This window comes from Aythya ferina (assembly GCF_964211825.1).
Source record: "Aythya ferina genome assembly, chromosome: 7".
NCBI classification, from domain to species: domain Eukaryota; kingdom Metazoa; phylum Chordata; class Aves; order Anseriformes; family Anatidae; genus Aythya; species Aythya ferina.
Window position 1 is genome coordinate 10009541 of NC_140302.1, and position 23643 is coordinate 10033183.

At 47.8% G+C, this 23643-nt stretch overlaps 2 protein-coding genes across 2 annotated transcripts in view; one reads left to right on the forward strand and one right to left on the reverse strand.

Moving 5' to 3' along the window:
- The window catches only part of LRIT1 (leucine rich repeat, Ig-like and transmembrane domains 1), a gene marked incomplete at its 5' end in the record, with an annotated part of 117615 nt that overhangs the window by 39837 nt on the left and 54135 nt on the right, over positions 1–23643 (forward strand). The gene's annotated exons all lie outside the window — the stretch shown is intronic.
- On the reverse strand, positions 910–3215 carry SLC18A3 (solute carrier family 18 member A3). The gene has a single exon (XM_084526560.1). The coding sequence runs from the start codon at positions 3192–3194 to the stop codon at positions 1599–1601; it is 1596 nt and encodes a 531-aa protein (XP_084382686.1). The 5' UTR covers positions 3195–3215; the 3' UTR covers positions 910–1598.

Sequence of the window (23643 nt, forward strand, 5' to 3'; positions counted from 1 at the left end):
GCTCCCCGCGGCACCGGCTGCCCAAGGAGGGCATCGCCGGCGTCGGGCGCGGCCCCGGGCCGTGCGGCTCCGCCTGGCTTGCACGGCGAAGCTGGAGGCTGCGGATTAGGGGAACGGGGCTCGGCTCCGTTGCCCTCGGCCGGCCCCGCCGTGTCACGGCGCCGCCGCGCTCTTCTCGGGAGCTCTGCGCCCCGTCAGCGGCGGCGCGGCCGCCCCGACGGGAGCTGCGGGGCTGCGCGTCCCGGGCGGCAGCTTCTCCTCCGCGCCCGGCTCCCCGGGGCCGGCCGAAAGCCCTTCAGTAGTTGCCGCGGCTGTTCGCGTCTGCGCTTTGCTTCTCTCGACAATATAAGTCTTTTATTTCGTTTCCTAACGAGGGAGGAATTAAAATAAACGATTTTGGTTTATTTCAAGAGAAATTTCCAGAGCAAAGTACGCGCCCAGGTTCCGTTGCGGATAGATCGAAGGTTTCCACTTTTGGCGACCGTTTGCCCAAGCCCTTCTCCCCGATTTTCTTTGCTTTGTTTAACCCCCACCGGCTGCGCTGGGCGCTTTCAGTGCGATCGCGGCAGCGTTCAGCACCACGAAAAGCTGCTGGCAGTGTGACCAGCGGAACGTTTGTAATTCACGATCGGGAAAACTAAAATTAAATTCGTGTGAGAGTACGACTTGGGACCACGGGGCCGTTTTTAGGCGATGGCCAGCATGTTGGCAGTGCAATGTTGTTTGCTCGGCCCCGTTAACGTATGTTTGGAAGAATGAACGAGTACATTTCCTACAGGGCTTTCCTGCTGGGCAGTTTGGTACCCGATGCGATCGGTGCTAGGAGGAATTGTTATCGTAGGGGTTACACTGAGCAAAACCAAGCTCCCTCTCACAAGCAGCCCGCAACAGTGAAACAAAGACAATCGATCCCCTTCAATTCCATTTATTCAGGTTCTATTATTCTTGTAGTTCGGACTTCAACATAATACAGCATATTGCACTTACCGGAGAGCAGCACAAGAGAAAAAAAAAGAAAAAAGTACAATACTTCAGTTTATTCCCAAGGTAGAATAAGACATTGTGATAGTTGTTGCTCTTCTTAAATATATGAAACCAACTGAAAATCTAAGTATATGTACACCAGATTGATTAAGTCCCTAAATACACCATTTGAAATTTTACACAGCCTTTTTTGCTTTTCTTATTATTTTTTTTTTTACAGAGATATACAGTATTTCAGACACAGTTTCAGCTCAAGAAAACTTTGCACAATTATGCCCCAGCTATGAGGCTGTTTTTTTTTGGTTTCTGTTTGTTGTTGTTTTTTGTTTTTGTTGTTTGTTTGTGTTGGAAGGACCCCCTCCTAGATTTATGCCAATGATCACTCTGATAATTTTCTTCAGGATTTCCCTTCCCCCCCAAACACACCTTGCCAGAATGCTGAAGGAAATACCGATTAAAATAAGTCTAGAAGAAAGCCATTACATCATGACAAAGGTTAAACTGTATATATTGCACGTCGGTACAGAAACGGAATGCAGTAGTACTCTCACCCCCCACCCTCCCTTTCCCCTCTCCCATGTGTCCCGCCTTGTTCCCAGGTGGTGTGGGAGAACCTAACTGTACTCATAGTCTGATGAGTCCTCCTCAGACACCCCTGTCAGGTCTCTGCGGTAAGAGTCCGTGCCATTCTCCTCTGTCTCACCCACTGGCCGCAGGCTTTTGCCCACGCCTTTGCGCTCCTCCATTTTGATGGTGTCATAGAGTCCCTTAGGTCCTTCTTCAAGGAGGATGTTCCTCTCCGAGTGTGAGGGTTTCATTTGGCAGACATTTTTGAGGAAGAGGAGGACAGGGGCATAGAGCACGTTGGCGAGCCCCATTCCCAGGTTGAGCTGCGCGAAGCCCATGGTGTGCACGATCTGGCCGGCCACAATGGGCCCCAGGGCGTACGCCACGGAGTAGGAGATGTCCGCGATGGCGTAGACGCTGCCATAGACGGAGACATGGCGTACGTCCACCAGGAAGGCCAGGGTGGGCAGCAGGGCTGTGTCCACCAGAGCGATGCCGAAGCAGATGCCGCAGAGGGGAACGATGACCTGGCCGAAATTCCTGCAGGCAGGCACCAGGCAGGAGCTGGCACCGATGATGGCCATGCCCAAGGCCCCATAAAACCACTGGAGGTGTGGGTATGAGGCAGCCAGCCGGACGGTGACGTAGACACCCAGCACGTGGGGGAAGAAGGCGGGCAGCCAGGTGAGGCCCACCTCCCACTCGCTGGCCCCCATCGACTCCTTCATCCAGTTGGCGATGGTGGGCTCCAGGAAGGCCAGGGGGATGTTGCAGGTGGTCAGCGCACCCGCCACCACGGCGATGTAGGGGTCGACCATGAGGCGGTGGATCGGGGTGCCCACGGGCATGTTGGCCCGCGCCCCGGCGCCGCAGGGCGGCTCGACGGCGAGCAGCAGCAGCCCGTCGAGCAGGCAGACGGCTGCCAGCACCAGGAAGGGCACCCGCTTGCCGGCGAACTGGTAGAGGACGCCGCCGAAGGGGGGCGCGGCCAGACTGCCGAAGGAGATGCAGGCCAGCGCCGTGCCCAGGGCGCGGCTCCGCGCCGGCTCCTCCGAGTAGCGGTCGGCGATGAGCGCGATGCCGGCCGTGTCGGCGAAGGCCGAGCCCAGCCCCTGCAGGCTGCGCGCCGCGAACAGCGTCGCGTAGTTGGCCGCGAAGGCGAAGGTGAGCGTGGAGAGGAACATGACGGCCAGCCCGGCCAGCAGCGGCAACTCGTAGCCCACGCGGTCGATGAGGGTGCCGCTCAGCGGGTTCACCAGCAGCTGCAGCATGGCCTTGGAGGCGAACAGCACGCCGATCTGCACGTCCTCGTTGCCCCCCGTGGCCGGCGGGTACCGGGCGGGCAGCAGGCTCCGGTTGCCGCCGCCGCTCTCGTTGGCCCCCGCGGGCGCGGCCCGCCCGGCGGCGCCCCCTCCGCCGCGCATGGCCGCGATGTAGTCGGGGACGATGGGCACGATGACCATGTAGAGCATGTTGTCCAGCAGCAGCGCCACGCACACCACCAGCAGCAGCAGCAGCCGCCGCTGCCGCCGTGCCTCCCCCATGGCCGTGCCCAGCCGCCGCCGCCGCTCGCCCACCGCCTCCGAGAGCCGCGCCACGGCGGCCCGCGCCCGCCCCGCGGCCCCCGCCTCTGCATCCGCCATCGCCGGCAGCGCCGCCCCGCCGCCGCCCGCAGGGGGCACGGCGGGGGGGCCCCTCCGCCGCCGCCTCCTCCTCCTCTCCTTCTTCCTCCTCCTCCTTTTCTTCCTCCTCCTCCGCCGCCGCCCGAGCCGCCCGCCGCCGCCGCTCACCTCTCCGCGGCCGCCGCCAGCCCGCGCCGCCGTTGCGAGGCGGCTCGGCGGGGCCGTCCCTCCATCACCACACTAATAAGCGCCGCGCACCGAAACCCCACCCGCGCCCCCCCGCCCGCCCGCCGCGCCCCGCCCCGCCGTGCGTCGCCCAGCGGCCGCGGGAAGGGGGCTGCAGGGCCGGCCGGCACGGGGGGGCTCTGCCCGCCCGCCCCCAGGGCTGCTCTCGCCGCCCCGACGGCGCGGCAGCACGGAGCCTCCGCGGCTCGGCGGCCGCCCGTCGACGGCGCGGCCCCTCCGACACCGTCCCGGGTCCCCGCGGCCGTGCCTGTCCGGTGTAGCGCCCAGACGGGCGGACGGACGGACAGACGGCCGAGACGAGCCGCCGGCCGCCGGGCCGTTACCGGCTCCCCGAGCTGTGCCCGGCCGGGGCTGCGGCTGGAAGCCCCGCGGGGCGGGCGGCATCGCTCAGCGCGGCGGCTTCGGTGCTGCTTCGCGGCTTCCCCACGAAGCAGAGGGGAAATTTCGTTACTCCCGTAACCGAAACGTTACGCGTCGGCTGATCCAAGGAAGCGATCTGCCGAACACTGAGAAATAACTGGATCTCCCAGCCCAGCGGTTCCTGGGGGGATGTGGAGTTTGGGCGCCTTCATTTGCTTGCATAGCTGGGCTTCCGCAACTGAAAGGGAGGTGATTTATCTGTCAGTTGCAGAGTCTTGCTCTGTTGCAAGAAAACTGTCTAGATGACCAGCAGGACTTTAAGACAGATCTCTGCGTGGAGTGGCATACAGAATTGTGCTTACACACAAGTGGAGGCTTAAAGCACGCTTCATAGTACCCCAGGACATCCATATTGTCATTGCTATCTTTATTTCGTATTTGTTTATTGCCCGATGTAAAACTACAGAAATACACCACTGACAATAGGGACAGAGCTCTCGAGCTGGGACTCTGAAGGAGCCAGTATCTGAACGCTCCAAAAGCCTCCTTCAGAGTGTAGGAGCAGAGAGAACAGAAGAGTCTGACTGGGAGGGTGCTGAGCTGAAGGCCAGGGCTGTTACACTTGGCTGCATGGTTCAGGCTACTTGTCACCCTTGAAACTGATCTAGATGCGCAAAAACGTACCCAAATGCCCCAAAGCCCATCTTCCTTGGGTCCTTGAACAGGGCCTGGGGAGCAGCCTGAGAACATGTTTCTGCAGGGCACTGGCAGAGCAGCTCCTGGGATGACACGGAAGCTCCTGGCAGTTGTACCTCCTGTTTGGGATGGATGTCACGTTTGCAGTAAGTGGTAATGGGCTGGGGGCAGATGTGACTTTGGATCATTGCTGTGCTGCAGTCAGGAGTATTGGAATCTTGGCTCTTACTTGATGAGGCACTTTATTTGATTAAAGTTTCCCTTTTAATCAGAGATATGGCTATTTCCCTTCTCTAAAATGGAATCTGGCTCTGGGGGTCATGTCTGGATAATAAAGGGACTGGTTCTCTTGTCTCAGGGGAACTGATATCGAATTTATTACCATCAAGGGAAAGCAGAATTATACTTGTAAAATGTTGCATAATAAATTTAGCCTTCTTAGTAAATCAAATCAGTGGATACCCTTATCTACAAAAGATGCGTCATCACTACGTGAGCTTCTTTGACTAGACAGAACTAATGGGGCGGAAATGTACCTTCAAAGGTGGCTAGAGTTGATGGACCCACAGTAAATTAAAGTTAAAAAAAAAAAAAAAAAGCAACAACAAAAAAACCTTCTCACTGGTGTTTGGCTTAGAAACTTATAAGTATATTTGGGATGGGACAGCAGGGTGAGATGAGATGACTTTTAAAATTTTGTTCTTTTATCCCAAAGCAGAGAAGATGTAATGAAGAGGTGATGTAATTCATTCATCCTCCAGTGCATAACAAGCAGTTTTGGAAAGCCACTTTTAATGTCAAGGAGAAGGAGAAGGTTTTAGGTTTGTAGAAAGACCAGAATTGACTGCACCAGGACTTCTTATTACTTTTCTTTGTTCGAGACACTGTGGATAAAGGAAAATGCAGGTCACGATAACTGCTTTGCCATATACAGGAATTTTTTCTTGAGTCCAAAAAGGCCCAGAAATTATGTTTAGGATCTTCCTAATTTCAGAAACAACAGAAAATACATAACACGTCTATAAGTATGTAAACCTACAGGTCTGATGATACCAGTTAGAGTTGAACATGCAGGGAGAGAGGGGTCTAGAAAGACCAACTGGTCCCACTTCTAACACCCACTTTAGCTTCAGAAGAGAGATCTACCTCTGTTGGGAATTTCGGAAAATGAGAAAGTTTTTTCTCCAAAAATCAAAATAAATGAGTACCTAAAGAGAAAAAATGGCTGTATACAGTCTGTGCCTGCTTGTCCTGCTACCTGCAGAATTGATAGTCCTTGCACTTTGGAATGACAGTTGTTTTTGATGCTGTATCAGGAAGATTTAACAGAGAGAGAGAAGCAACAACTGCTAAGATGCAGCCTGCTGTCAGCAATGGGCTTAAGTTAATTGGGTGTCCTTAAAAGTCTTCCTTCCACAGGAGAACAACTTTCTGATAGGAGGAGTCCAAGCACAATGACTCAGAGAGTTAGAGTTCCTCTTGTCTGCAAAATATTAATTTTCTTAATAGCCCAAGTACTTAATGTTTGCAACAGAGAGCTTGTCCTCTTAAGGGTATGGCAATAGTTTTTAGCACTTAGTGCTAAACTAATTATGTGTCTCTCTCCTACATCATTTCTGATTAAAAGACCTGCTTATCTGATCCTGTCCAGAGTAGAGGCTCACCTAGTTTGACAAGTATGTTAAAAACTTTAGAAGTGTGATAAGAGAAAAGGAAGAAGATAGGAGGTGAAGCCCATTTACGGGAGCTTCATTTCAGATGCATTTCTGTGCATGAAATAGTGGGGCTGTCAAACAAAAACCAATAAATTATCGCATGAGCGGAATTATTGAGAAAACATCAGTCATTTTGCCATGGCCACTAGGCAAAAGCCGTGTATTTCTGTGTGCCAGTGGCAGCTGAGCTTCCTGCCCTTCCTGCTAGGCACCGCAGCCTGCCTTCCCAAGGCAGACAGGCACACGGCTGAGGGCAGAGGCATAGAAAAACACACACAGGAGCTCTGGAAGGCAGAGGAAAGAGGGAGTCCTGGCAGGGGCTGGCAAATCCCATGGCCGGTGGTGCCCATGGGGTGGCACTGAGGGGGCAGGTAGGGCTCAGTGCCTGCTGGGCAGGTCTGGTCGGCAGTGTGGGGGGCATGAGCATCAGCCCCATCGGCTGACGGGCTTTTGGTGTAAGCCCCCAGGGACTGCCTGTCTGTGGTGACGCATTCCTGAAGACAAAACTTCATGCGTGGGACAGATGTGATGAGGGATGGGGGCTGTACGTGAAAGTGCGCCCATCCATTTCTGTGAAAGCTGTGTTAAATAAAGCAAAACCCCTTTTTAAAATGGTTGTCCTAACGCTTTTTCAAGGAATGGTGAATGATCTGTTTTGTTTTTACGCTGTGCCCATACTTCATGCTGCTTCACCCTTTGGCAGTAATGCTTAGAGAGAGGCAGAAAAATAGATGAGAAGGAGAAGATAGAAAGTAATTCAGGGGTTTATGCCTAGGCTTATGGTAGCTCCAGCAATACTTGATGTTCTTGTTAGTTGTAATAGACAGTTATGCAGTTAGAGATAAAAGAGAGATATTGAATTATAGCGTGGCTTCCAACCCTGAAATTGCAGGACATACCTCTACTTCTAAATGGCTGAGCCAGTGGAAATTCCACTTCCCCCCTTAGAGAATACTTTGCTGTCCAATAAAATTCATGGCTTGAGTAGTCTCCTAATGTTCAGTCTGAAATTTCTTTTCCTGTTTTGTTCATGCTATGCCTGCGTCTGCTCTGTGTGTCACCTTAATCTGTCCTTGTCTCTTCTTTGTATCCTTCAGACATTTGCTCTGTCAGTCACAGGCTAGGCGAGGACTACAAATGTTGCACTGGTATCCATCTCTGAGATGCAAGAAGCAGCAATAAGACCTGGGAAAATTCTTCCCCTCCCAATGACTGCTTCTCTTCCCAGCTCTTTGGCATCATTTTTGTCCTATCTTGTCTTTGCTCCTTTGAGGAAGCCTGTCAAAATGTTCTGCAACCAACTGAAGAAGTATTGTTTTTTCTCCAAAGACACCATTTTCGGCTTTTTGATTGTAAGAATACAAAATCTATTCTTGTTCCAAAAACCCTCAAGTTCATGCCTGCATTCATTTCTCATCCAATTTTTCAGTGAGCAGGAACCTGAGGTATGTTTTGACGCTACTGATTCTTAGCGTGTTTCTCCGGTAGCTACTCATGTCTGTTCACCTTTTGGGGCTTTGCTGTAGCCCAAATCAAATTCCTCATTAGCTCCCTGTTGCTTAACAGCCTCTCAGAACAGAGGCAGAAGGAGACACATCTTCCGCACACTCACAGATAGTTTCTGTTGCTTTAAAAGCAGTGTCAGATTGGCAATCTGATTTGCTGACGGTTTAAATGTACGTTTCCATCATGCTGGGCATTTTTGTCCTGCTGGCTACAGAAGGATATTTTGAATAACCTGTCAAATGTTTTAGTTTGGTAATCTGTAAAGGGATCAACATTGTCCCAAGCAGAATGAATTGCATATGAATGTTTTACTTAAACAGGGAGGCAAATCTCTTGGCAAAGAAATAGAAACATGTTTCCACAATATATTATTTTGTGACATATCCCAGTGACAGGATACGAGTCAGCTTATATCTTCGTACTATCTAAGTGAAATTTCACTGTCTTTCAAGAAAAGCTCTGGCATCTGGCAATTTTCGTAATTCCTTTCTACAAAATTATCACAAAGGAGACAATTCTGAGTAAAGTATGAAATAGGTACTGGCCTCTGGGGGCAAACATTGTCACGGCTCCCGCTTTTCCATGTGACTTACAAAATTCGGAAAATAATAAAATAATAGAATAATTATTGTGCCTTAGATATTTACTCATATATTATAGGCATATTAGGTGATGCTGTGAGGCAGAATTTATCACTGGTCTTGCCCATCTATTCTCATGTATTCTTTTATTCACAGAAGTTACATTCATAAAAAGCTTTCATCCTTTGAGTTAATATTTTGAATACATTGAAAAACATTTCGAATTGTGAACTATAGAAAAACACTTGAGTGCGAGGAGAGAAAATGCTCCTTTTCACAGCATAGATAAAATCAGCGGAGATTGAAGCCACCTTATAGGTACTTGCAGATGTGTAGGATTGGGAAAATTTACACAAATTTAGGATGACACAGCAGGTGTGCATCAGGGCTGGTTCCTCAGGAAGGCATAAAGCCGTGTCTGAGCCCATTAAGGAGGATGGGGCAAGAGTGTGCTGGCTTGAAGATACTTGTTGGAGTGGGGGCCTGAGACAGACTGTGGGTGGAGGCAGGAAAGCCAAGGTAGTGATTTAATTGTCCTTTTTGTCAGCTGGAGTATCTGCGGACCTCTGTGTCGGTGCTGTTTCAGAGCAGCATATGGGCCGTGTGGCCCTTCTCAGCTGGGGGCTCTTAGTGAGGCCTCTCAGCGAGCCACAAAGGGCAGTGGCTCCTGCTGGTGCTTTTAGATCTATCAAAGCAGCCTTTGATATTTTTGAGTAGAACTGAATGAATGATCCATAATTAATAATACATATTAATAATATATTATATAACTTTTTTTTTTTTTTTTTGTCTTTGCTCATGAATCTTCTGAGGATACTCGTACAATTGTCTCACTTATTTTGTCTGAAAATGTGAGTTGCTCTCAGCATGAGGGTTGTTCTCCAAGAACTCACTGCAAATACTCCCTGCTACCTGGCTCTAGAAACATGGGCTGCTCCAGCTGGCTCCCAGGGGCCAGGCACCTCCTGTTGCCTCCCTGCATGGGCCAAAAGTGTGGCCAGCTAGTGTCAGTCCTACCTCCTGTCTCTTCCCTGGAGTGCCTATGCTGATACAGAGCTTTGGGAAAGCTCTGGTGGGGTTCATGCTGCTGCAGACCCTTGCTGGGTGAGAGCTGGGCTTGGAGCAGAGTGGTGGGTGGTGCTGGCCTATGCATGTGTCCTACCCCCTGCCCAGGGCAACTCTGGCCCCATCCTGTGGCTGCGAGGCTGCTGCTATCAGGCTCCAGACAGTTTGCTTGGTTATGCCCAAGTTGGGTCTCCTTCCCCTGTGTTTAAAGGGGCTGAGCTGGGGCTGGAACTTGGTTCAAGAGAACACATCTGCAGTTAAAAAATAAATAAATAGGTAAGTTCCTCCCCCTCTCCCCATGGGTTGGAGAAGGCTAGGTCATAGGTGGAATAAGTTTCTTAAGAAGTGCTGAGACTTCTCCGCACATCCAGGAACTTTGTGTTTAGGAACAGTACCAAAGACTGTTTGAAGGATTTGCAGGTGTGAGAGGAGTGAAGTTTGACTGCTAACTGAGGCGGGACAGGCTGAGTGTTGGGGGAGCACCTGGGAGGATGAGATGAGAGTCCCCGATCTGAGCCCTGTTGCTGATAGGGAAAATGCATGGGATTTGCTGTCAAAAAGTGATGAGCCTGGTGTGTCCTAGCTGTGATCCCAAGCAGTGTCTGGTTATGGTTATGTAGGTTAGAGTCAGGATTGGAACTTGTTTTCTTCGGCACTTTGGCAAAGAGTCTGTTTTCCTTTTCCCTTCCCCCCCGCCCCCCCCCCCCCCCCCCCTTTTTTTCTTTTTTAGAAGCACAAATGCAGGGGGGCAAACTTTCTTTCTCGTTCAGTGAGATGGTGGCACCTGCATGAAATTCTTTCTTACTGAATACATCCAGTTGATTTAATTTTGAGCACAGTGGCAAAATGGGAAGTATTGTGGGTTTGCAGGATTTCCTATTTTTTCCTGAGTTTTCCAATCTTTATTACTACTACTGAGAACCCTGGAATAAAACCCGTTTTTTATCTCTCTCCCTGCTATCTGAATGTTCTTCCCTGCACATTGCATGACCTAAACACTGTGTGTCGAAAAGAAAGCTGTTTTGTGCAGCCTTCTGCTCTGTGTGCATTACTGCAGTGAAAGGGGAATGCAGGGAGCACACAGCAGTGAGCTAAAAGATGTTGAACATGTGCTGTGAGGGAAGGTACCTCTTTAAATGGAGACAAATGGGATTATGTCTGAAGGGAACCCTTTGCCTCCTGATGAGGTTTTAGGATTTCAATGGGCTCCAATAAGTTCCTAACAGTGAACTCAAAGATATCTTCCACTTCCTTGATTGCAGCTATATTTAAAGAAGATGGCACTTGAGAATCAAGAGCAGGAGGCAATGACCTTGCCTTACCTGCTGCACTGGTGGGAGCCATCTCCTCTTAGTGCGGTGTAATTCTGCTCTTGCTGTGAGGCTTTGCTTGATTTCGAGGCAAAAGGCTAGAGCTCCCGTACAGGAGACTGCTGTCCTGCCTCTCTTACAGAGCACGCATTAACTGGAGAGCAGGCATCTGATTAACGTCCCTAGTGCTGTCATAAATCAATCTGTGTATGCTTAAACAAGTTACATCAGCCTAATGGGAAAAGATGTGCTGAGACAATTAAAAGAATTAACCCAGAGCAGGGGGGTCGATACCATGGGGTAATCTATTGCTGGAGTGTGACGACCAGGCGCCGTGGCAGTTCTGGCAGCCAAGCCCTGCAGGAGCCGGGCCCCAATCTCTCTCAGGAGGAGCCTGATGCATCTTCTGAGGATCTGGCTCTGGGGCTCTTAGGCTCCCATACGCTTGAAGGCTGATGAGGTTTAATTATTTTTGTTATTAATTTTTGTTGCTCTGAGGTGGAAAGCAGCTGTGTGTGAATGAGCTCAGTGGTGTACATGCGTGTGTAAATAAGCCAGCTCGTGCCTTTCCTGCCAATGGCAGCGGAGCATAAGCAATAGGATGCAATTGATTGTAGTGATTTGATACTGTCTAGGTAAGCTTTTTTCTTATCCACTGCCTCAAGAAGGTTGTCTTGCAATGTTCCTCTTATGCTTTAGTGAGTTGCCTAAATCAAGCAGTACAAATGGCTACCAGTGGAAAACAGAAACTCGTGCTTATTAGATTTAGAGTGCAGTGGTCATTATGGGGGATTTAATTATGTTTAAAAAAAAAAAAAGTTTAAGAAAAGAGAAGGAGTAAGTTTGTTTTCTTTTAGTTTTCTCTCCTTACATGCAGACAATCAAACTGATAATGTGAGTCTATTAGGCTTATATCCTTAGAGCATGCATTGCAAGCTCCCACTGAAGTTCAGGAGGGTCCTTGGCTGGGGAAGACAGATTCATTTTTGATATTCAGTACCTGAATCCTGTTCAGCCAAGCCCTGTGTAAGTTAATGAAAGCTTCTTGTCCTCCATTTCCCTTGAGCCTGCATGAGGCTTCTCTGGATGTTGAGATCCTCTGCTTCCCTGGAAAACTTTTCGATGAGGCTACTTGTAGCTGGAAAACACAGCTGGTGTAGTGAACCTCGGGGTGACAGATTTTCCCCTTTCCCGCTATTTCTGCATAAAGAGTTGAACTATGTGCTGAAACGCAGTGAGTCATCAGAGTCTCTGTCACCTGGGTGTGTTTTGCAGAAAGACAAGAAAGCCAAGGGATCACAGAGATTCTCAAAACACTGTGGCTGTGCACTTGGCCCTCTTTTGTTGCAGCTATGTTACCTTCTTCAGATAGGAATTGGTGCTTACAGGTCACCTTCATCCCAGCCTACCCAAAAGCAGGAACAGCCAAATGCTACCGGAGCAGAAAGGGATCACTGAAGGGCCATCCCTGCGAAGGTGCAGGGGAACTCTACTGTGCATCTCAGAGTACATGGGGTTGATATTACTGAGGCCACCAAAGCCTAAAGGGTGAGGTTAAAATGCTGTCAGTGTTGCCAAGGAGCTAAGTGATCAGCTGGCAGACCTTTCTTTGCTAAGTGCTTTTCTGGGGGCCAGGCAAACCAGCTCAGCACTGGCACTTGTTTAGCCACTGAGGCAGAGTGGGGAGGCAAGCAGGGAAGCAGCCAAGGGTGCAGCAGCCCCCTTTTGCAGAGAGGCCATGGCAATGGTCGCCTGCACTGCTCCTGGGGCTGGCACACTGGCTTGTTGTGGGGCTGCCCCAGGGTTAGGGACAAAGGTGATGGATGTCTGTAAGCAGGCATCTGCTGCTGTCTCACCAGGGTAATGTGGCTGATGCAAAGCTTCCTATAAAATGTCACGTGAAATGGAACCCCTTTGGTGCCTGACTCCCGTGGCTTCCAAGTGCTTTTCTTGTTGATGCACTTGCGAATGTAGCGTCTTGGGGACCAAAATGTTGCACTCCCCAAATTATGGGGGTAGACCAAGAGAGGGACAAAGCAGAAGGGAAGGCATGTGGGAGACAGCCTGATTCCCTTTCCACATGGATGTGCTGTAGCTTTCTTGTCTTGCAAACAGTCTGAAACACTTGTGAGTTCTCATAGCCTGCTAAGAGCCAATTGAACTCTGAGGCTTGCTGGAGCTGCTAGGCAGGAGGCTGGCTCACAGAAACCAAGCATGGAAGCACTTCTGCCCTCGCTCCAGTTACCTTTTAAGAGCAAACTGTGAGATCACGTGTTAAACCCCATGGGGATATCCCCAAGACATGGAAAATGGGTGTCCTACTGCACGGCGTGAAATGCTGGATGTTGAAAGCTGTGCAAGGGTGTTGACTGCAGTGCAGGCATCAGCACGGAGAGAACGTGTGTATGCTGGTTCATTGCAACACACTTCTTCATGCTCTCTGCTTCAGGCACTGGCCATCGCTAGTGCTCTAGTTTGCCCTTCTGTAATTATCTACCTTTACCTGATGGGTGATAGAATTGGCTATCCTTCCCCCCTCCCTCATCTGTATGAGTGTGTGTGTGTGCATGTGTGCTGCACTTAGATATGTTTTTGGAAGATGCTCTGAAGAGGATCTGGAGCAAAGGAAGGTTCTTGCTGGTCCAGGGTACTGGTACCATGGAAGGGCTATTGCAAGATCCCAAAATAAATGTTAGCCCTGATTTTGTGCTTCCCATTTGCTGTTCTGAAGCATCCTGGCAGTGAAGCAAAAAGCAAGATAAGCTTTGTGGCTGATTCTCCGAGTGCCAGTTACATGTACGGAAATGATTTTTTCCTGCTAATCAGGAATGAGGTGTGGGTGTCTTCTGCTGGCAGGAGAGAGGTGTGTAAGTATTGTATGCTGTTGTGTAATGGATCTCAGCTGGGAAAACATCCCAGGACAGGGCAGGGGTAAGGGGTAGTGCAAACCTGGCTCTGACCCTCCTGTAGCAGGCATCCAGATGCCTCTGTGAGCACAATGCCTTCAGCAAAGATCTATATTTATCGAACTTTTGACCCCAGCCTCTGAAGTAATGCCAAGTATGTTTAGTGTGCACACAAATGAAGTGGAAATCATTATTGGCTTGCTCATGACCTGCTGAAATATGGTTCCCCTCCAGGGGCTCCCTCTGCATTTCCCTCAGTCTCCAAGTACTCAATCTTTCAGTAGTTTCACGTGCCACAAATTGAGCATCACCGTACTTTTGATCAGAGCTAACTGCTGTTGCCTGTCTACTCCAGATCTCTTCCTTCCTTATATTTTCTCCGGCAGCAGTAGTAACTTTCATATGTTGCCCTTCCGCTCTGTGTTTAAGTTGTGAATCCAGATAAGGCTTTTGACATCCAGCTTGTGCCATGCTGAGAGCTGGGCTTGGTCTATCTTCTCTTTGTGCTTCCACCATCAAGTCCCAGGCAAAGGATGCACAGACTTGTGGACTGTCAGGAGGCTGCACAGATACAAGTGACTGGCAGCCCGAGTGGCTTCTTCCAAACCTTAGCTTAATTTCTCAAGTTTCCTTCCCTCTGCATGCACATGCTCAGCTTGTCTGGGCTTCCACGTGGGTGTTGGCAAAGCTTAGCTTTTCTGTAAGTGTCTGTCATGGGAACCCCTTCTCCAACAACATGCTCTAAACACTCAGATCTCTCTGAGTTATCTGAAAGACAGGAAAAAAATATATTGTAATTTTGCTTGGTAAAGAAAGAAAAATTGAGCTTTGTCCTTATGGCATGAGTTATTTGCAGAATTTCTACTTTGTGCAAATACAGAGTAATTTCAGTGCCTAGGTTCTTACTTGTGGCAGTGTCTGTTTGCATGGAAATGGTCACAAAGAAATGTCAGTGTTCACCTTGTCAAGTCTTACCTTGTGTCAGAGGTGAAATATTATGCATGCCAATGCTTCCCTTTTTCAACTTACTGTCTATTTACTGTTTTCTGTACATTTTAGTAAACATCAATTTCTTCTCCTAGCCATGCTCTTTTGCATGGGGTAGGGTAACAAAATAGGAATTCATTAAAAAAGAATATGACCAAACTCATAAAAAGTGGAAAATGAAAAAGGCATGTTGTGCTCATACTTTAAATGAAAACAAAACATGTATAGTTTTAAAGTTCCTCTTGGCAGTACTCTAGAGTCTGTGTTGAGATGGCAACTGCTCATGGCCAGTGCTCTGCTGGCATGCTGTGAGCTGGGAGGCAGCTAGTCCCGGGGCAGCAAAGCCTGCTCCTTCAGAGCGTGGCGTGGCTGTGACTTGGGCAGAGACATGGCTGAGGGGAGCAGGACCACTGTCTGCTGCAGCCTGCTTGGAAATCCTGCCACTGCGCTGAGCTCGGCTGGCCGGGGGCCTGGCAAGCGGTGCCTGCGGGTCCCCCTAGTGCTGCTCCACTCCCTGCTGTTCACTTCACACAGTGCGGGTAAGTGTGGCTGGGGTATTCCCAGCTTCCCTTTGACCTCTTCTTTTCATGTCACAGGACAGCTCTTCTGCCTCCATGACAGACAGCTGGAGGTGCAGCTGGAGCCGTGCCTGCCCTGTGGTGTCCCACTGCTCGGGGTGTGTGGTGTCCTTGGGACCGAGGGGAGCACAGCAGATCTGGAGCAGTGCAGGAGGGAATCGAGCCTCCTGCTCAACTCCTCCACGTGGAGGAAACTTTCAAGGCTCTGAGGTCATTTTTTTTATGTCAGTATGCAGATGTGTGTGTATGCTTTTTCTTCTGAAACCTCAGCCATCTGGGAGACGCTTTCAATATAAGCTTGTGCACCTGGGATGCCTTCCATGGTACTCAGGGCTGCAGGCTGTGGAGGAGATAAGCTCTCAGTAAAACCTGGGAACTTTCTGTCGGGGTAGTCAGTAAGAACGCATCCCTAAATTTATATGGAAACACTGTAGGAGAGGCAAGGTGGAAGTCTGGCCCTTGGACTTGCTGGACACCTGCAGGAGATCCAGCCACCCCCCAGATTCCTGTAGTTTTGCCTTTTTGCTGGAGGTGGTATAAGTGGTGAAGATCACAGGAACCTATTCCTCTGAAACTGCCCTGAGTTTCTGAGGTGCTACTCCACTGCTGACAAAAGGCAGGGTTACATGTTATCAGTGTGAAAACCAGATAAAACCTGCCTGGTGGAGATTAGTGGGAATTCTGCCACAGCAGTATCATCTGAATTTCAATCTATCCTTAAGAAAACAAGGGATCAGAATCTGCAATGACCCTTTAAAACAGATGCCAGTCCTTGGGTATTGTCTATAGTGTCTTAAATATACATTAAGTAGCGTACTTATAATTTAACACTGCTGGTTGCTGTATCTGCTTGGAGTCAGCAGGCTGTTTTGGAGGTGCAGTCCTGTAGAGCAACACTCACTGAGTTTTGCTGTGGTTTTTGTGGTTGCAGGCAGAGATGCCAATGTGCCTGTAACGGGCACAGCCAGCTGGTGCCCTGGAAGTGTGCCCGAAATGGGTGCAGCCCTGCCTCAGCCCCTAGTGGAGCTTCACGGCTCGGTTTGCTGACCCAGTAACTATTTCCAGAGAAGGTGCAGAGTCTGGCAAACGGGCTGTTAGTCTCCTGATCATAAACTTTCAGACCCTGCTTCCCTTCTCCTCATTCAGCCTCAGTCTGTGTGTGGATGCAGAGGGTCCGTCTGCTGCAGCAGGGAAAATAGACCACTGGGACTCGACATGGGGCCAGTGGTTTCAGTGGGCTTCCAGAAAAGCCAGGGCAGACGTACAGGAGGAACAGACAGGAGGGAAGAAATGAAGCATTCTTGTTACCAGTGTAGCATGAGTTGGTAATTGGTTATATTCCTCTAATTCTCGGGAGTTTGCAGCAGTGGCAGCTTCAGTGGCAGATTTGTGGGTGCGTGAAGAGCCCAGGACTTGCTAGGCTCTGGTGAACAGCACAGCTAAGGGCACTTGGAGCAGATTTGTAGCAATTTAATGCCATCTGCTGGTTATAAATGTAATAGCACAGATGCTCTAAAAATGAGTTTATTGCCATCTTGCTAAGCTGCAATAACCAAATATCCAACTTCTTTAGGAACTTTCCTGAATGTTTTTATTTTAATGTATCTTCTACTGAGTAGCACGAACACTTTTCCTTGGATAACTATTTACGTGAAAAGTAATACTGATAAGAGTAAAACCATCATACTGTGACCTGCTGCTGAAACTCTTAATGGGGAAGAGTCAAGGTTAGAGACAAGAGCTCCCCGTCCTTGCTGCAGGGTCTGCCCCAGCTCTCTGTGTGTCCACAGAAAAAGGCCCATTTTCCAGTAGCTAGCAAATGCCTGCCCTCCCAACATGTTATATGATGATTCATTGCTAGTATTTTTTTGTATTATAACAGCCTTTGTATCCAGCATAAGGCTTCCTTCCTTAAGAGGAGCAAAGAAGTGAGTGACTGTAGAAGAATGTGGTCGTAACATAAGGAAACGAGATGAGTTTCCCTTAGTGTTCATCGATCCCACGTATAAACTGAACTGGCTAAGATCAAAGTCAATAGAGATCACGAACAGAAAAGAACTGATGGCACGAGGCTGAAAGAAATAAAATGCTGAAGACAAAAAACAGTCAGGAGCAGGCAAATGGGTGGGACGTGGGGGCAGAAGGGCCCTGCAGCAGGCCTCTTAAAGCTGATTGCTCATGAGCCTTTCCCCGGTAGGGGGTGCAAAGGTATCGTGTACTGGGGGGAAAAGCCCTTGTCATTTCAGCCCTAGAGCTCATTATCCGCTGTCTTGCATTTAGGGACGTCTTTGACAGCAAAGGAAAACGAGAGTGTGGAAGCTGCAGAGTATAAACAGATGGAGGAGCATTACTTGATAGAATTTCATTTCCCTTTGCACATATGCCAGTTGCTATAGGAGATGCATCCTGGCAGGGGTTCCTTCTATTTACTGTAACTCACTTCTATTTACTAGTTAGTATCTTATTGTTGCTGACAGCACAGCATTTCTGCACGTCTTTGGTGTGAAAACATATTTTATTTTTGTGTTTGGGCTGTGGAGCAGCTGCTGCTTTTCCATTTCTTTGCACAAAGGCCTGACGCCACCTTTTGCATATAAAAAAAAATTAATTTGCTTCTCTGAAATGAGAAGGCAGTTATTGGGGCATATCAAGAAATTAATTCCACCTACAGGTTGACAGAACTCCCTTATTTAATATTTCCTATTGCATCTTGGGTGTTTGATATAGAAAGTTCATTCTCCACTGCTTACCAGTATAAGCACTGATTTGCTACTTTAACAAATATTTCTTTGGCTTGTGTATGCTGACACTGAATTCTGCAGCTCTGTTTTCATGTCTCTGAGACTGATGACAGTTTTAGATTTTAAAAAAACAGTTAATGTTATTATTTTTTTTTTACTAGATCATGTAAGGTGATAGCAAATATTTAGTGGTAGAATTATTTGAGGAGTTAAGTATTCAAAGACAATACTCTTGTCATAAAGAGTGACTCACTTCTTTTCTTGACAGTATTGGTATCTTTGTACTTGACAGAACATCTATCAACTTCTTCCTCGCATAGGAATTCCCTTAATTACTTGCTTCAACAGGAGTTTTGTAAGGGAAAGTCTTAGTTTTGTGTCTTCTAAGCGTTGTTAAGGATCTTTGTGAAGGTTTCCTTTCTGAGGATGGGACACTTGTATGATCAATGGAGGTACTGGTTTGGTTGTGATGCTGTCATTTTTATTTTCCTATTGTCACATCAGAATTTAAGATGTCTGTGATGTGTCACGATACAGGAGACAAATGTTCATATGATGGGTTTAGTGACCGGCAAACATCTTAAATTTTTGGGTTACCTATAAAAACATGTTTCTCTCTGGTAGCACTTGTTCCCATTAAAGGGCAATCTGCTCAGATGCTCGGATGTCATCAACTGTCTTTATTTGCTCCCAGCTTGTCAAATCCAGATTTCACAGGGAAATCTGCAGCATCCTTGGAAGTCTTCAAAAGACGTTTAGATGTAGAGCTTAGGGATATGGTTTAGTGGAGGGCTGTTAGCGTTAGGTTGGAGGTTGGACTCGATGACCTTGAGGTCTCTTCCAACCTAGAAATTCTGTGATTCTGTGATTCTGTGATTTGTGCAAGAGCACAAAGCAAACAGCAGCTGCTCTGTCTGGGCTGTTTAGAGCAGATTAAGCTGCAGTGAGGTGTGCTGCCATTGGCCTGGAGAGACCGATGATGAGCCTCCTTCCAATGTGTCATAGACATCTCTGGCCTTAAGTCGGAAATAAATAAGCTGAGACATGGCTGGGCTCCTTTGACAAATAGCTGGGTGGAGGGGGCAGCCAGGCTTAGACCCTGCAACTCTTGCAGAGCAGTGGTCTGAAACACACCTCTGTGTCCTGGCCTTCTTGCAAAGAATGTTTTCTGTGTTTTCAGGAATCCTTGTGCCGGCGTCTTTGGACTTAAACACTGCTTTGGTTTAAGCCACACTCTTTATAGAGCCTGGATGGGTGCTGGGAAATGACTCCCTGATTTCTGCAGGAAATTGTCTAGTCCACTTCTCTGATTCAAAATCCAGCAGAAACAGCCCATGCCTGTACTAAAGTGTCAGCACAGGCTGAAGGAAATGGCAGCTACCCACAACTGAGAGCTCATCAAAGAAAATTCTAAAAGTGAGGAAGTAATCATTGTAGAGACCAATGGCTTTCCCTTCCCACTGCTTGGCTTTCTGCCGCTGTGTGCCGTCAATATTAGACTGATGATCTATATTCAGCAGCTCTTTCCAATGTGGTGTTATTTTGAGTGGTGGCACAGCACTGAATGACCTTTCCATCTCCCAGCTGTGCCTGGAAGTATCTAATCAGCTGTCGTGGTTTAACCCGGCCGGCAGCTAAACACCACGCAGCTGTTCGCTCACCCTCTCCCCTCCCTCTCTGGGATGGGGGAGAGAAATGGAAAGTGAAGCCCGTGAATTGAGATAAAGACAGTTTAATAAGACAGGAAAATAATAATAACAAAATAATAATAACAATAATAATAATAATACAATGGTGATAATAGGAAAATAATAATAATATGTACAAACAAGTGATGCACAATGCAATTGCTCACCACCTGCTGACCGATGCCCAGCCTAACCCCAAGCAGTCCGGCCCCCTCCCCCCGGAGAAAAAAAAAATATATGCCACCCCTATATATTGTTTAGCATGACGTCAGATGGTATGGAATACCCCTTTGGCTAGTTTGGGTCACCTGTCCTGGGTCTGTCCCCTCCCAGCTCTTACTGCACCCCCAGCCTGCCTGTTGGCAGGACAGAGCGAAAGGCTGAGATGTCCTTGGCTTGGTATAAGCACTGCTCTGCAACAATTAAAACATCGGAGTGTTATCAGCACTCTTCTCATCCTAAGCCAAAACACAGAATTCCACCAGCTACTAGGAAGAAAATTAATTCTGTTCTAACTGAAACCAGGACATCAGCACATCTCTGGTGTGGCATGCTGGGAGATGTCTGGGGTGCACCTTTAGCAATGGCAAAGAAGGAGAGCTGTTTTCTGCATGTGACCAACTGAGGGCATGTAGTGGGTCCTGGGATCCATGCCAGAAACGCATTCAAGTGTGTGGATGACACAATTCTGTGCATTACTATCATTTTCTGCCTGTGATAAGCCACCTTAGGGCATGAATCTTGCAGATTATCACACTTCTTGGGTGATTAAAGTCTAGAGGCAACCTAAGGTCTGTGATAATCGCCCAGAAATCCACTGCCCGGTGGGACTTGTGGTTTAAGCAGATCATACCATTTTCTTCTGTAATTTAGGGAGCTACTGCAGCAGCCAGATGCTGCCACTGCTGAGGGAAGGCGGGATGCCCAGACAAGCAGAGACCTCCAGCCTGGGCTTGGCTCCTGCCACCCAGGAGCAAAGGCTGGCTGCGTCGATGCTGCATCTGCTCCTCCTGCTTCTCAGTTCCACAGCGTCTGCCAGGCTGAGCTGACCTGATTATCCTCAGGATGAGATTACCCAAAGGTGATTTTTTCTTCTGCTGCTGTGACAGATGATGAGGACTGACTCTTCACCTTTGGAGCCATGCTGACAGAATAGGGTTTTCTTCTGGAAACTGTAGACAGAGCTTGTTACCCAGGAACTGTAATTGTGTTTGTATTAAGTATCTCTTTCTGTATTTTTGTCTTGAGTCACAGACTCCCTGCCCTGAGCAGGGGCTCTTAATCTGCTGTCTGGCTGTGGGACAGTCACAGGGGACTGTGACAGCAGCCCCGGCTCCTGGCCCTGTGGGACTGTGTGTAGGTGCGGGTATTTGATGTTCTCCTGTCTCCTCAGAGAACAGCTTGGGCTAGCTCTTTGTCTCTGATTATGAAGCAGTCTTTGTGGCTGTTGGTAAGGATATTTCAGTATCTGAACACCAGACTTAGGCAATGCTCACTTCTAAAATAATGTCACTTTATTGTGTAATTACAAGAGCAGTGGTAGTGCCAGGAAGAGGACCTGTGAAGGAGCTGTGGGTTACGTATGGTACCTGGATGTGGTCCCATTGTCTACAGTTTCGAAGCATGGTAGGTAAGTGAGCCTGCAGTGCATGAGCTGCGGAAATCGCCAGAAAGGTCACACCTGAGGCATTAGGAGCAGTGAACTTAATGGTTGCTGTTGCGATGACTCTTGATGTCCTTCGATTAGCCTTTTCTGTCACGTGCTGAATCAACGTGAGTTGTTGGATGAGTTGGGGTAAATGATTTTACACTAATTTGGCTTTTGCTCTGGTATGCCTTACTACTATAGAAAAATATGGAAGACCTTGTAAAGGAAAATAATATGATATAAATATATTTAATAACAGATCTTGGTGTTTTGTAAGAGATCAGCATTATTTCCCTTAGTATCCATATAAGGGAAAATGGCATGAAGAGACTTCATCCATACAGTGAAAAAGAATGTAACACCTGTAAAATAAGTCAGGTGGTCTGTGATCAGAGCCAGTCTGCGCAGTGTAGTAGGCCATTGCTGGATACATCCTCCTCCTTCCCTGAGGAAGGGGCTGGTAGGGGAATTCATGCAGGTGATTTGTATTTTCTTGTTCAGAGGATGAAATTAATTTTGTAAAGGGTAGCCTGGCCAGGGCTTGTCTGTGCTGTGCTTGCAGGGAATGTGCCTCTAGTCAGTGGCCTGTAGAAATGCTCAGTTGTCAGGAAAGTTGTTTAATGGTAACGAACGAGCCACAGATGTGTACGTGTAACTGCAGGTAATTTCATCTGCTACGGTCACATTTTCAGAGTCTGTCAGTGCATGTTTTGCCCTAATTTCTTCTGTTTCCCTTTCCAATAGTCATTCTACAAATGACTATGGAAAAGCTAGATTAAAATGTCACATAAGCTGCTTTAGCAGCCATTATTTTAAATGTCCTCAGTAAACTTTCATCTGCCAAACTGGTTCAGTAAACGGAGGCAGGTCACTGTATTAAATGGACCTACGGGTGCTCAGGACACCAGATCCTTCCCTGTGGGGACCATCCTCTCTTTAGCATTTTGCTCTTACTAGAAATGGCCTGGTGGGGTAATGATTTTGTCATTATGTAGCAGTGGACTTGTTAGTAGTTTATCACAATTCACTACCTGCACAAACAGTTGTAGGGAACATAGAAACCATCAATACAAACCAGAATGGGCATACAGATGAAAACTGGTTTCCATCACAACTCAAATTTGCTTTATTCAGTCCTCTATTACTATTACTAAAGAATACAGAAATGGCAAATTTTCACTGTAGAGACAATATTGCTGTTTTTGTTACTGGCATAGCTGGGAGTATTCCCCTGGGTAGACATGGGTGTCATTTATGGGATGGCACTACTTCAGTCTATCACAACTGCCCTTGGCAACTCATTAACCCTCTGAGTTTAATCTCTTGTAGAGCTACTACAGCAATTTCTGTTCGTGTTACAAATAGTGACATTTTATATCCTAGAAAACTATGTGCCAACTTCTTCAGGATTACAGGGAGTATCCCCACTTGCATGATAACATTAATCTCTTTCCACCAATTTCTAAAGTTTTTTTTTTTTTTTTTTTTTTTTTTTTTTTTTTTGTGATTGGATTTGCCTCTGGATGTCCCTGAAGCAAATTACAGAACTTGTAGGTATGATGAAATCTGTTTTTCTAAAATAAATAAATGAAAGAGGGAGAGCAAAACATTTGGAGCTTCTTTTGTTTAATGTGACGTCATATTTTATGTTATAGCTATGCCCTATAGTACCATAATAGAGCCTAAGAAGATTAAACTAACCTGTATTTCATGAGGATATGATAGATAATTGCTTAACTTGCTAATCTCTTCAATGGTATCAATGTGCAAGTTTTAAAAATCCTGTGAAATGAAAGTAAACAAGCCTTTTATTTGAAAGGACCTAGTCTGTGAAACCCAGATGACTTCTTCTGAAGCATGTAACCTACCTGGGATGTTTGTCCATCACCTGCTGTAGGAGACTTGATCTGAGTCAAAGAGGTTGCTGGAGCTGAGAACTGAATATGCTTCCAAATGCAAATACAGGGAATCTGAAGAAGTTTCTGAATGTGATCTTACCACTGTGCCCTTGTCCTTCACCTTTCCATCAACCTCCTTCCTATGGTGTCTGCTTCTTTCCTTGTGTCCCAGCAAAACGGAGTGCCCCTCAGGTAGCTGTATTCTTGCTGGGTCCATGAGCTGCTCACGCACTCTAGCTTCAGGAGGCTCAAATAATTGAAGCTTACATTTCCCCAGTATTATCTGTCTTGATTAATACCTCGCTTTTGTATCCAAGAGAAGCTGAAAATGTTTTTTTCCTACTATGCAACTTGTCCAGAAGGCAAAAGAAATCTGATGTTTCTTTAAGGAAAAACATTCTGGAAGCAGCATGAGGGTTGTGTTCATTACTATGGGCTCTTGGTTTCATGCGTACAGCCACTTTGGTTCTGCTTTTGATGCAGAACCCCAAGACCACTTATTTCAGTGTGCTTATTTTGCAGGGGTGTCATTGCTCTTTGAACAG

Bases quoted from the DNA above. Each gene is read 5' to 3' on its own strand.
- SLC18A3 (XM_084526560.1), bottom strand. From the start codon at position 3,194: ATGGCGGATGCAGAGGCGGGGGCCGCGGGGCGGGCGCGGGCCGCCGTG.